The 13,404-nt window shown below is 41.2% G+C and overlaps 1 protein-coding gene across 1 annotated transcript; it reads left to right on the top strand.

The window, feature by feature from the left end:
- Positions 1 to 2,702: 2,702 nt before the first annotated feature.
- Positions 2,703 to 7,675, top strand: uts1 (urotensin 1). The gene is made up of 2 exons (XM_039749009.1): positions 2,703 to 2,819; positions 5,560 to 7,675. The coding sequence occupies exon 2, from the start codon at positions 5,584 to 5,586 to the stop codon at positions 6,091 to 6,093; it is 510 nt and encodes a 169-aa protein (XP_039604943.1). The 5' UTR covers positions 2,703 to 2,819; positions 5,560 to 5,583; the 3' UTR covers positions 6,094 to 7,675.
- Positions 7,676 to 13,404: the final 5,729 nt, after the last annotated feature.

Raw genomic sequence — 13,404 nt, 5'->3', positions numbered from 1 at the left:
GGGTTTTTTTTCTTTTTTTGTGAAGAAGTCTCTCTTCCCATATCACAAACAACGGCTTGTTTAGTTAGCTGTCAGTCTTAAGCTGGGCCACAACGGGCATTTGTGTGAACGTGCCCGCTGTTCCACTATCACTCCAGTGCTGCCGGCTACCACTCTCCTATGACAACAAACTAGATAAGCAGATTAGAAAATGGACAGATGACTTAAAAAGAAGGTTTTTTTTCTTTTTCTTTTTGCCTTAAGGAAACATAACTTATTTTGTAGTTTGACTTTGGCAACATCTGCGGTGGGATGGCGCCCTGCCCAGGGTTTGTTTCCTGCCTTAGGCCCTGTGTTCGCTGGGATTGGCTCCAGCAGACCCTTGGGTAATGAATGGATGGACTTTAGCAACATAGAGCCTTTGATAATGAAGACAACTGAATTGTATGTTTACTTATTTGACTGACACCTTTATCCAAGTCAACTTGCAACATTTATTATACAATTGGTTACATTTCTTTTGGTTTTCCAACTGGAGCACAGGCAGCTCAAATGACTTGCTTATTGTCACACAGTATCAGTAGTGGGATTTGCACCCACAACCTCAGGGTCTGAGGTCCAAAGTCTTAACCACTACACCATACTGCAAATGCTTAGAAATTTGTGTAAACTAAATGTTTTGGGCAGGTCTGTACATTTGTCCCTTCAGTACCTCTGAACACATTAATTTCTGTATTGATTAGGGTACAAATGAATGTAAATGGGTCATTGCATTCATTGAATTTTAAACAAAGTGTTGTGGCTGTGTTATTAAATGAAGTTATGTACCTGAGTTTACAGTTTCCAAGGATAAGTGAATTATTGTACATTGGGGATATCTAACCACCTGAATGGCTATACTGACCATCAGCGAATCTTATTTTTTAAATTCAGAGGGCACATTTCCAATAGTCATGGAATTGGCATAGCACTACACAAACATGCAATGATTGATGAAGACACTGAATGGCTGTATTTTTGTTTCACAAAATGTATAATGAATATTACATTTATATTGTGATTTAGTTTATATTCTACATCCTCTAAGTCCCAGAAATTTGAAAGTCATACTTAATTCCTGTAAACCTTAAAAAATAAATGCAACACAGAAAATTATCAGTGAGGTATAGGTAGTATACAACCAATTAAACCTCTTTTTTAATGGAACATTTTCTGTGGTTTTATAACACAGCATTAGTCATTTGTGTTTATGTTTAACCCTATAATTGGGATACATAAAAATTATTGCAAGTAATAAGCAGATCTTGATAGCATATCAAATTATGGAAAGCTACTATATGTAAATATGAAGTAAAGAATATCAGGTTAATAAGCTATTGGTAATGAACAGTTATTAAACAAACTGATGGTTCTGCGATTGTGTGAAGAGTGCAACTGATGTTCTCCTTAACTTCTCCTCCGAGTTGTTCTGTCTTTTTTTTAGTTATCACCTTTTTCACTGTGGAATAGTGTTTACCATTTTGCGGTTTGGTTTATGTCTAATTAGTGAACAAAAGCCAAACGACACATTTTAAGCATTTTATTTTAGAATTTGAAAAGCTGAACATGTTTATGTAGATTACTAGAATACTGCCACACTTTAATCGAGGTGTTTGAAGGAAACATTTGATTTATGTTTATACCAAATGTGTGACAAGCTGCATAATACCAGAGATCAGCGAACTTGTTCGTTTCTGTTCTTGACAGGTCGCCATTTATAGCATCGACTATCCGTCGACTCTTGAAGTCCTATGAGAGTTTTCAGCACCCTGGACAGCTCACAGCTCGGCGGACTGGCGCCTTCCAATACATTCAATGGCTTTCTCCATTTAACTACTACAGTATGTGAGATTATCGGTTCCCATTGCAGACTCGTTACCACTTGTTAATAACTTTCCTGTGTGTAAACTTCACCGAGTTTTAAGTCAACGCGCAAAAAGACATAAAGTGTCAATTTTGATGGGATAAGCGGAAAGAATGATTGGAGAATTAAAGTAGTTTCATCACCTGCACCAAACAGAGGAGTCTATACACGCACGCACTATATTTATGTTTATTTATTGGTACACGGTCTTATAATCCATTTGCATCAGAATATACAATCATATCAGCTCAGCATATCCAACATATTTATGAATCTAACAAAGCCGGCTAAACAAGTACGGTTGGGGTGCTGGATAGATTAGGCTACTTCGCGTCTAACTTGCAAATGCCACGAAGTATGCGACAAGGAAACTGGCAAATCACCGAGAATGTAGGCATCCATCACTCATATGTCAAACTTATTGATATTGTGCGTCATCCCCCATTTTCATACTTCGCTACCAAGCAAGATTTCCATGTTTATTTATTTTTCCCTTTTAAACTTCAGTCGTCTCTTCAGGCAGCATATATTGGCAGTGCAGGTTAAAACTTGCATGATTTATGACAACCTGCAATGAAATCGCGATGGCTTCGAGTCCTTTTGCACCCTATAACCTCTTAAGAAAATCATCATAATAAAGCCCACCTCTGCTTAAGCACCGACGCTTTCGTGCGCTCATCCCTCCAAACCACACCCCCCAAAAAACCTCCCCCCTTCTGCCGGCATCGCTTTTATTTATGTGGTGTTCAATGGAACTCGTTCAATTTACAAGCAGTTCATGCACTTGCACTGACGTCAATGGCGTTTCATTGAATGCATATAAAGAAACGGTGAGGACTCGGTGAAGCAAACCTCCGCCAAGCCGCACTTTTCGAGTTTCTTCCAAGTCAGAGTGGGGAAACTTTAGGAGAGTGAAGAGTCTCCTGCTGATTACCAAGTAAGTCGCTTTATTTGTGCTGCCGCTGCTAACCCGTTAACTAGTTAGCCCGGTGCCGCGCACAAGTTGGACACAGAGGACGTCGGGACGGCTAAATACTGTACAGACGCCAGACGCAGCTTGTAAGCTGTGCAGGACAGAATGTGGAACTTCGACATAGCAGCCAGGAGCGGCTGCTCTTTTGATAGAATACTGGCGTGAAAGCTGCCGGCTCTCGTCCGGTCACATCTGCATTTGACACCGAGCGCGCGATGAAGGAATAGCGGGGTAAACGGTGAGCGCGGCGCTTTGCATTTGCCATTTTTGTCAGTGAGAAATGTAGTTTCGTGTTCATTTCTAGAAGCTTTGCAAGTTTATCTGAAGCACGAGATAACTAGGACTGAGTTCTTTTTTGTAAACCATGCCGCACATGTGCGCAGTCTGGCGACGCCGAGTAGCCTATCTATTTAGTCTGCCGCGATGTTTTCGGTTCTCTTGTAAATGTTCATTTTCCAAGTTTGGCTATGTTGTTTCTAGAATGGTTTATACAACAAAACATGGAGATAAGAAACACGCAATAACTGCCCAAACATGTTACAGTACTTTAACAATTCGTATTTTTTTAAATTGTAAGGTAGAGTGATCGTTTAAGCTAATTTCTGTGAAAAATGCATTCTTTACATAGATAGATAGATAGATAGATAGATAGATAGATAGATAGATAGATAGATAGATAGATAGATAGAACTTTATTTGTCCCCAGGGGTACATTTGACAATCCCCATCCTCAACTCCAACAGACATTCCTGTGACATGTCTGAGATCATATTCAATAGCGCTGTATGATGATTCAGAAAGACGAGTTTAAGACGTTTACACCTGACACTGTAGAGCATCAATCAGTATGAAAGAGTACGGAACCGAAGTGACCTTTAGAAGGTTAATGTATGTAAGTTAACAAACGTGTGTCCAACTACAGTAAAGAGTTTAGAAATATCTTTTATAACATCATCTGTAACGAAATGGCACGTGTGCCCTTTTCCTTGTCCTGTTGCAAAGCTGAAGTGAATTAGATTGGTTCAGTAACTGGATGGATAGCTTAAAATGTCATATTTTAAAGCTGGATTGACTGAAAAGGGTTTATTTTATGTTTAATTGAATGATATTTCTTCATTAGGAAATAAAGGTAATTTTGTGTTTATAATGTATTATAGGGAACAGAGCATCCCCCACTTACATTGATGTTTGTCAGTGACTCTTCACCTGCTTGTTTAATATCTGCATGAGTCCCCGTGTCATTAAACTCTGTTGGCCCTGTCAACGTATGTCACCAGACATTAGCCCCCCAAAATCAGTTTTAACCACTTTATCACTTGGTTACATCCTTAAAAATAATGATCCTGTAATGGTACTTTAGTACAAATGGAACCAAACTAGGTTGTGTGGTTCATTGTTGAACAATTGCTTGACAACGAGAAATGTTTAATTTTTTGCAGCGTTTATTTCATAATACATTTTTTCTCTGTGCTTTTGAAAGGTTCGTATTATGTGGGCAAAACAGAAATCGTTAATGTGGGTATGGCTGCCTAGCAGGATTCGGACAGATTAAATAAAAACCCGAACTTGGTCTGTTTTATTATATGCAATGAAAGTCCTTTGAAAATCAGGAACTCATTTGGTGTTATCATCTATTCATGGAGCCTGTTCCAGATCTAAATAAATAAAGGTTCTTTCTGGAACCTTTAAATGGATGGTTCTTTTGGGAACCAAAAATGATTCCCCTGTGACACCACTCTTAATAACCACTGTGACGTGTTTATTTTGTAGAGTAAAGGTTCCTAATTTCAGTTAATGATTATAAGACATAGAGGTAGGTCTGGTGGTCCTGCTGCCATTTGAATGCTGACATTTCTAAAATGTCATTTTTCCTTTCCTAACATGATGCCTTTCAGTCTGTGGTCTACATTAATGTCTTAACAATCTTCATCTTCTTCAGCTCTCAGTTTCTATTTAACTAGCAGCAGGCTGAAGTCATCTTTAGCCAATGCAGTTGTGGCCCCTATCCTGTCTTCATTCCCTTTTTGGTCTGAAAGGAGCTAAAATACAGTAGACAGCAAACAAATGTACCTTGTGGACTTTGCAAACAATAGGCACCCCGTTCAAGGCTGACGTCTGCTTTGTGCCCGATTATGCCCATGTTGAGCACTAGGTCACTGTGACCTTGAATTGGAACTAGCAGGTTCAGAAAACAATTGGAGAAAAAATATTCAGAATGTTACTGGAGTAATAAAACATTGATGAGTCAGCACTTTATTTAGTTCAATGACACCTGAATTTGGATTAGAGTTAAAAAAAGAAAAATTCCAGTTTGTACCCAGTGCTCCAGTTCCCAGTGATGCTTTTATGGAATAATATGGGTTCAGAAAAGAACAAATTATTGTATGAATGAATACATCCAGAATATGCTTTATTCCTAAATACTGCCAGGACATTTCTGGTAGCTTCCACAAAGGAAGAAAGGGTTAATGCATAAAGGAGTATTCTGTTCATTTAATGTTTTACTAGGATTGTTGGCTTCTGTCTCATATCTTACAGATAAGTCTGTCCTTGTCATTGTCAAAAGTGGAGTGAACTGATCTTATCTTCTTGAAACAATGGCCTGGCCTCTGATGTGAGCTGAAGTCATGCATTAGCTGGATAAAATTCACAGAAATTAAGCAAATGGCTAATCAGACTATCGCTTTCTTTACTCCTTTTGCAGAAACTGTAATAAGAACAATTCAGCATGAAGACCGCATCTATGGTACTGTTACTACTCAATGCTCTCTTCATACCTCACATCCCTCCTAGTGTCTGCCGTCCCACGGGAATGAACATCTTTGACCATAATGATTTCAAGAGTCAGCTTGACCAAGTTCTGCTGAAGGCTGGTGACAATTCCATATCCTACCTCATGGGAGAAAGGCTTCTTCGATATTTACAAAGAAATCCCAGATTGCAAAAGAATATGTCTCTACTACCTCTTGACCACTGGCAGTTAGGGAAGTCATTGTCATCACGAAGCACAAGCCAGTACGTTAACAGCTTATCGTCCCTGGAGGAAGAAGAGCCTTTACCAGAAGACATCAACATCCTCGACAACATAGTCGAACTGTCCAAAAGAGCAGAAGACCCTCCCATCTCAATTGATTTGACATTCCACCTCTTACGAAATATGATTGAGATGGCAAGGATTCAAAGTCAGAAAGAGCAAGCAGAACTGAACCGCAAATATTTAGATGAGGTAGGCAAGTGAGGATTTGATAAGAAAAACAACAAGGTTCTCACCAGAGAAAAAGCCCAGGTTCTGTCGCATACGGTTCATGTCCACAGCCTGACATTTGTTCTTGTAACTACAGTTTACACAATCTTGGGTTGTATCTGCTGCCTTGAGCTTTTTTTGAAATGAGTGTTTGTTGACAATATGACCCTTGACTAGCTGTAGGGAACCATGTCATGTCCTTCACTCAAATGTTCAACTGCAAGTTACTGATGTACACATTTGAAATTGAACATCTTTCAGCTGTGTCATAATCCTTTTCAATTTAATGTCATACTAAAAACACAATGTCATATTAACCGATATATTTTTAGAATGGTAGAAAACAGTTTAGATTAGTGAAATTAAGGATTTTTTCCACAGTTCAGACCAGTAGATAGCCTTCACAAATATTACGGCTGACTGACACGGTACTGTGTGCCACACATTTAAGGTGTACAACTGTTGAATCCTGTGTTCTCACTCGGTCGCCTATAAACGAGAGGTTACTCGCCATCTATATGATTGAATATTGGCCCTCACATTTGGCAGAGCTCTGCCAGCTGTCACTGTAGGGCAGTTTTAAAGAGTTGAAGATGGGCTGTCCTGCCTTAAAGGACCTCATTAGCAACACCTTTCCAAGTCCGCAGTCAAACCAACAGATAAACAGACTGACAGACAGAATTTTATTTGTACCCAAGGGGAAATCTGGGTTTTTACAGAAGCTCTTTAAATGTTGTTGGATCTTCAGCATTGACATTAACAGTATGGTGTCTGTTAGGAGGCATGAGGTTAAGGTAAAAAAAAGAGAATAAAAATGATTTCAGAGGTGAAATCGAGTGGCACTGGAGTGTCATTCTTACTGAAAACTGCACTTAAGGGATTTGTTACCTGATAGAATGAGCAGTACCTACAGTTAGAAGAAGGCCATTTATCTTAACTGTGGAAATGGCAAAACACGCAGTGTTAACATTAGATAAGTGAAAACTGAGTCCACTCTACAGAAACACAGTTGAGTGTCGGATGAGAATGCTTAAGTTGTTAGCAAATTGTGGAGCCCAGAATTCCAAACTTCGACTTGGCGATCAGTGGTTCAAAGTCAAACATGGAAAGTCCTCTTCTTGTCAGATTTATGTTGGGCATGGTTGTTAAGCAGTATCTTGGGCTTCATGGTGAGAATTTTATATTTTTCTTGTAGAAAATCATTCAGAAATGACATCCTTCTCCTTACCTTGTGCTATCACTGTTTCAGCAGATCAATGCACTATGTAAATGTATTTAAAAAAGCATGCATACAAAATCTGGATTTTGTGAATTGTTTTACTGAGAAAAATAAATAGATCATTCATAAAGAATTGTTTAGCAGCAAAGAAAAGCCATTTTGCCATTTATATTTTGTAATAAAGAAATCTAAACAAACCACCTGACTGTACAACTGACTTAAACCCCACTTTACTTCAGGTACTGTAATAAAGGGGATTTATTCTGTTTATCGTATGCATTTGATATCTGTGCCAGTCAGAGCATCACGAGGGGCTAAAAGGGGTTGTTAAATTAAACATCTGCCTATTGTATTATTGACCAATATGAGTATTTATTTAGAAGAGTAAACTACATGATTTGAGCCACTAGGTCAACATTTTCCAAAAATATCTATAAGGAATACATATGTAAAATAGTTTCTACAAAAATAAAATGCCGTACCTCTGTCTAGTACTATTTAGGACCCCCCTTTTTGCCTCCAGACAGCCAGACTTATCAACAAAACGTGCTGGAAATGTTCCTTTCAGATTTATGTTCATGCCAACTTGAGGGCATCACCTAGTCCTTACAGATTACACTCACACATTCCCTCAGATGTTGCCCCATCTTGTAGCATGAAAATGTCCACCATGCCTGTGATACCGAGTTGTCTGGCAGGGTGAATGATCCTACTGGAAGTGCCCCTTCAATGAAAGCTAGACTTTGGTTATAAAGAGATTTTTTTTGTTCTTTATTTCGCCTTATACAATTTCTCATATTAGGGATTTGTTAATTTTCGCATACCCCTTGGGGTCAGAGCGCAGAGTCAGCCATTGTACAGCACCCCTGGAGCAATTGAAGGTTAAGGGCCTTGCTCAAGGGCCCAGCAGAGTAGGATCTCTTTTGGCAGTGAAGGGGATTTGAACCGGCAACCTTGGGGATACCAGCACAGATCCTTAGCCTCAGAGCCACCACTCCATCCTACACATCTCGACAACCATGCTTAGGCACGCTATGGCATTCAAAAGAGACTACACTGGTATTAAGATGTCTACCTAATATGTGCCAAGAAAACATCCCCCCCCACATTACACTACCATTACCAGCCAGTACTGATAAAGCAAGACATAATGAATCTATGGACTTGTGTTCTTTACTCGAAATTCTCACTGTTGCAGCTCCATGTTACAGCACAAATTGAAATATGTCAGTCCTGGAAACATTTTTCCAATCTTCATTTGTTCAGTTTTGGTGGATACCAGGTCCACAGTAACCTCAGCTTCCTTTTCTCAGCTGACGGGATTTGAATTTGGTGCAATCTTCTGTTTTTGAAGCCCTTCTGTCTCAAGATTTGATGTGAGAATTCAGAGCAACCCTTCTGTCCACCGGTGTTCTTCAAAGCAGCTGAGTATTTGTAGCCTTTCTGATAACTTGAACAAGTCTGATTATTCTCCTCTGGCCACAGAAGTGGCACTCAGTGGATGTATTCCTGTTTATTACACCACTATCTATGAACCGTGTTTGTTTGGGTGTGGAGATCTCAGAATGGCTGCTGTTTCAAAGATTCTGGCATCACCGCAACTGTCACCAACAATCATACAACACTCAAAGTCATATAGATCAGACCTCTCCTCCATTGTAATGTTTGATCCAAAAATACTGTAACTAAACCTCTTGACCATTTCTGCATTTTATAAGCTGAGCTGTAACTGAATATACACACTGACTGGGCAAATTATTAGGAAGTCTATACAAATGCTTTGCTCTCAAAACAGCCTCAGTTCTTCATGGCATGGAGTCTACAAGATGTTGTAAACATTCCTTTGAGATGTTTGCCCATATTATCATAATTGCAGCACATAATTTCATCAGATTTGACAGCTGCACATTCCTGTTCCTAACCTCCCATTCTACCACATACAAAAGAGGTTCTATTGAATTCAGATCCAGTGACTGGGAGGGTCACTGAATAACACAGAACTCATTGTTATGTTCATGAAACCAGTTTGAGACGACTTTTGCTTTGCACTGTCATGCTGGAAGTAGCCATTAGAAGATGGGTGAATTGTGGCCAAGAAGGAACGCAAATAGCAATGATACTAAGATAGGCAATGGCATTCAAGTGATGGTGGATTGTTGTTAATGGGCCCAAAATGTGCCAATTGTTCCCCACACCTTTATAGCACCACCACCAGCCTGGACTGTTGAGACAACGCGGGTTGGGTATTTGGATTCATTTTGATGGTGCTGAATTCTGACCTAACCATTGTGGTGCCTCAGCAGAAATTGAGATTCATCCGATCAGACTACATGACTCCATTCTTCCTCTGTCCAGTTTTCATGAGCCTGTGCCCACTGAAGCCTGAGCCTTCTGTTTTTGGCCAAAAGGAATTGAACCCACCATGGTCTTCTGCTGTTGTAGCCCATCCGCATTAGGGTTTAACATTTTCTGCTTTCTGAGATGCTTTTCATCTCCACAGCTGTACAGAGTAGTTATTTGAGTTACCATTGTCTTTTTGTCAGCTTGAACGAGTCTGACAATTCTCCTCTAACTTCATTCATTAATAAGATCTTCCGTCTGCAGAGCTACAACTCATCTGTTGCTTTTTGTTTTTCGCACCATTCTGTGTGTGTAAACTCTCAAGACTATTATGTGTGGAAATCCCAGGAGATGAAGAAATACTCAAAGCAGCCCATCTTGCGCAAACAATCGTGCAACAATCTAAACCACGAGTCCACATTGTATCCTTTTTGTGTTTGATGTGAACATTAACTGAAGCTCCTGACCTGTATCTGCATTGCACTATTGCAACATGATTGACAGATTAGGTACCTAATTTAGGAATAAGAGGGTGTGGAGGTGTTCCCAATGGGTGTATGTGTGTTGAGGTGGACGGCCAGGGCCCTTACCTGGCAGGGACACCTAAATAGTGGAAGTACTGGAGGAGAAAATAGGCACAGGACACTACTTTCCCCGGAGCACGGGCTGGCAGTCCCAGAGTTGCTACAGCACTCCCGGATTCCCAAAGGGCACGCTGGGACGTGGAGTTTGACAGCTCAGCCCTGTTGGGTTCCAGAGGTACCACTGGAATTGGCAAGTCCTACTTTATCAGGCGTCCGCCACAACCAGGAGTAGTTCTGGATAATGCTAATGGGCCACCTGGAGTGCTCCCCGGTGCAGCAAAAAGGGACCACCTCCCTTTATTCAAATAGCCAGGGTCAGGAGGGAGAGGATGAAGCTTGCTAGGAGGAGTGGAGGCGGACAAGAGGCGGTAAGAGAAAGGAAGAAGAAAATAAAGAAAAGTGGTGTATGCTCTTTATTTAACTGGGCTTTTGCACTGTGCAGGTGGGAAACAATTTGGGAAGCATTTCCAACAGAATTATAAAAACATGTGTTGCTGAACGTGTGTCTTGCAACTGTCTGTGTCAGGTTTGGGGACCTGGTGTGCACCCTGTAAGCCACAGTATGTATATGTTGTCAGAGGTGGCTGGGGTGGCGACCCAGCTGGGACGCCCAGGAGGATCGGAGGAGGGCTTGCACCTTCCCCAGACCATCTGGGGGCGACCGCCCTGGTTCCTTTGGGGGCCACGGGTACAGAGCTTTGAAGCTCAACCCTGTAGGGGCCCGTGGTCGCCACCAGGGGGAGCCCCCATGCCTTTGGAGCCCTGGACCTCAGCACTTCCGCTACACCAGGAAGTGCTGGGGGGAAGAAGAGCAGGGACACCTGAAGTGCTTCCGGGGATGCAGCCGGCACTTCCGCCACACAGGGGCATGTCGGCGGGTGATTGCCAGGGAGCACCTGGAGCACATCCGGGTGAGGATAAAAGGGGCCGCTTCCCTTCATTCAGGGCTGGAGTCGGGTGGAAGAAGGACTAAGCAGGAGAAGAGAGTGTGGAGGCGGTCTGAAGAAGGCATTGTGTGGCCAGGACTTTGGGGGTTTGTGGTGCACTTTGAACTTGTACATATTGTAAATAAACGTGTGGTGGGTGAAAAACAACATGTCTGCCTGTCTGTGCCCGGATTACGTTCACAATGTGTATATTTGTGTGTGAGTGTATAGTATATACTGTAAGAAATGGAGGCTTGAACAGATAACCATTTCAAAGGTAAATTCATTTTTATTATAATTTTGATTTTATTAAGTTCTACATACCTTCTACCTTGTGAGGCGACCAAGGAAACAGAGTGTTATTAATAAAATCGTTAACAAACAGGCATTTCCTAAGCAGCAATGTAGTTACGCAAACACAAACTAGAAGAGACAAATGAAAATGCAAAGTGATGCAGTTCTAAAAGCACCGCCAAACTGCAGTAGCAAGCCAGCACATGCTCTTCTGGTGAAAATGAATCTTGAGTGTTGAAAGTGCAATATCACACTGACCTCACTTTCAGCTCAATGACTGTCACATACAGTATTTTGACACTGTACACTTTAAGAACAGTCCCAAGACATTTCTACTTTTAACCTGAAGGAGGTCACCCCAAAGAGAGGCACAGTAAGTCGTGTTTAAGCTATAACAGTAGAATTTGTTCATGAAGCCACATATGTGGCTCTTGTGGAAAGATAGAAGGGTATACTGTAGGTTTATGTGGCATTGGAACTCCTTTTGGACCAGATGGGACCGGTTACATTTGAACTGGAGGTGCACCAACATGCCGTGGAGGCGTATGAGTAAGTTAGTCGAGGATTTAAACCAGGGAATGGGAGAGGCAGGTAGTTTAGGACAGGCCAGGTTTAGAACTGTACATGGAGGAATAAACACTGTTACTTTTTATCTGCAACTGGGAATAACTGTAGATCTGAGTGGTGTTTTGAGACAATCGAACTGGAAATTCTCTGACCTGGATGGATTAAAGCTGACACACAAACGCTGGCGAATCTGCCTTATTCGTATCTCATTGTCACTTGATTTTTTTTTTTCATTCAATTTTATTGAGTGTTCCTGCTTACGCTGAATTAGTGTGAACCTTATGGTCCATGATGTCAAAACAACAGAGACATAGGTATATATGATATTTGGAATTATTCATTTTATTACCTTATAGTACATTTTGGAAAACATTGTGGCATGGATGCAACATTACTCATATTCATTCGCGTACCTTCGTGTGGTTGTAATCAAAGAGCACATTTTTTTTCCCCCCGATCTTGCCCAGTCTGCACAGGACTCCAGGACATGCAGAGGAAAGAATGCTCCTCTGCAAGGTGTGCCACCTTTTCTCAGTGGACCGCATACATGCCTTGCACAGTACATGTGCTTTGATCGCCACCAGGTCAACTTGTTATAGCACAAGCAACCGGCCACCTGCGTGCTGCTAGCACTGAATAAGCTCACGCCTTCTGGTGTCAGCGTGCAGCACCAGGGAAAAAAAAAGAAAGAGACAAATATATGTGACACTTTGAAGAAATCATTGATCTGACCCTAACTAACTAACTAACTAACTAACTAACAGCGCCAGCATAAATTCTCAAGAGACGGCGGCATCACATCTCCAGGATGCTTGTGTTTCAGATGCTCATACATCACGATGGTGCTGCCGTGTAAAGAAAGCTCTGCTTTACATAATCTTCATTTAACTTTTTTTCTTTTTCGGTGAAGTGCTCCCACACTTTAGAAAGTTTCTGTCTCAATTTTTTTCCATCTCCTTCCCCCTCTTCTATCTGACTTGCCATTGCAACCACGTTTATTTTCCTCTACATTCTTCTTCGTTGGTAGGACTGTGTGCAGTCTTGACAAACAATAACACACGATACTGCACCCAGACGTTCATGTGGTGCATTGCAGTTACAAAAACCAATGTGGTTCTTTGTGACTGGAGCATTTATTGACGGTTCTGTTTATGACATGTCGACAATAAAAAACCTGCCTCAATGATTTTTTGTAGTCAACGTCGTCGATTACGTCGAATAATCATTGCAGTCCTAGTCATGAGGTCGCTGGGAAGGGGAGTGTGGCGCTCCCGATATCTATGCAAAAATACGAAGGTCCAAGTCTTTAGAGTCCTGGTGCTTCCTGTCTTGCTATATGGTTGCGAGACATGGATGCTATCCAGTGACCTGAGAC

Source organism: Polypterus senegalus, chromosome 3, assembly GCF_016835505.1.
Source record: "Polypterus senegalus isolate Bchr_013 chromosome 3, ASM1683550v1, whole genome shotgun sequence".
Taxonomy (NCBI): Eukaryota; Metazoa; Chordata; class Cladistia; order Polypteriformes; family Polypteridae; genus Polypterus; species Polypterus senegalus.
This window is presented reverse-complemented; position numbering and strand designations above follow the sequence as displayed.

Coding starts and splice junctions, on each gene's coding strand:
- uts1 (XM_039749009.1), top strand. CDS start 5,584: ATGAAGACCGCATCTATGGTACTGTTACTACTCAATGCTCTCTTCATA.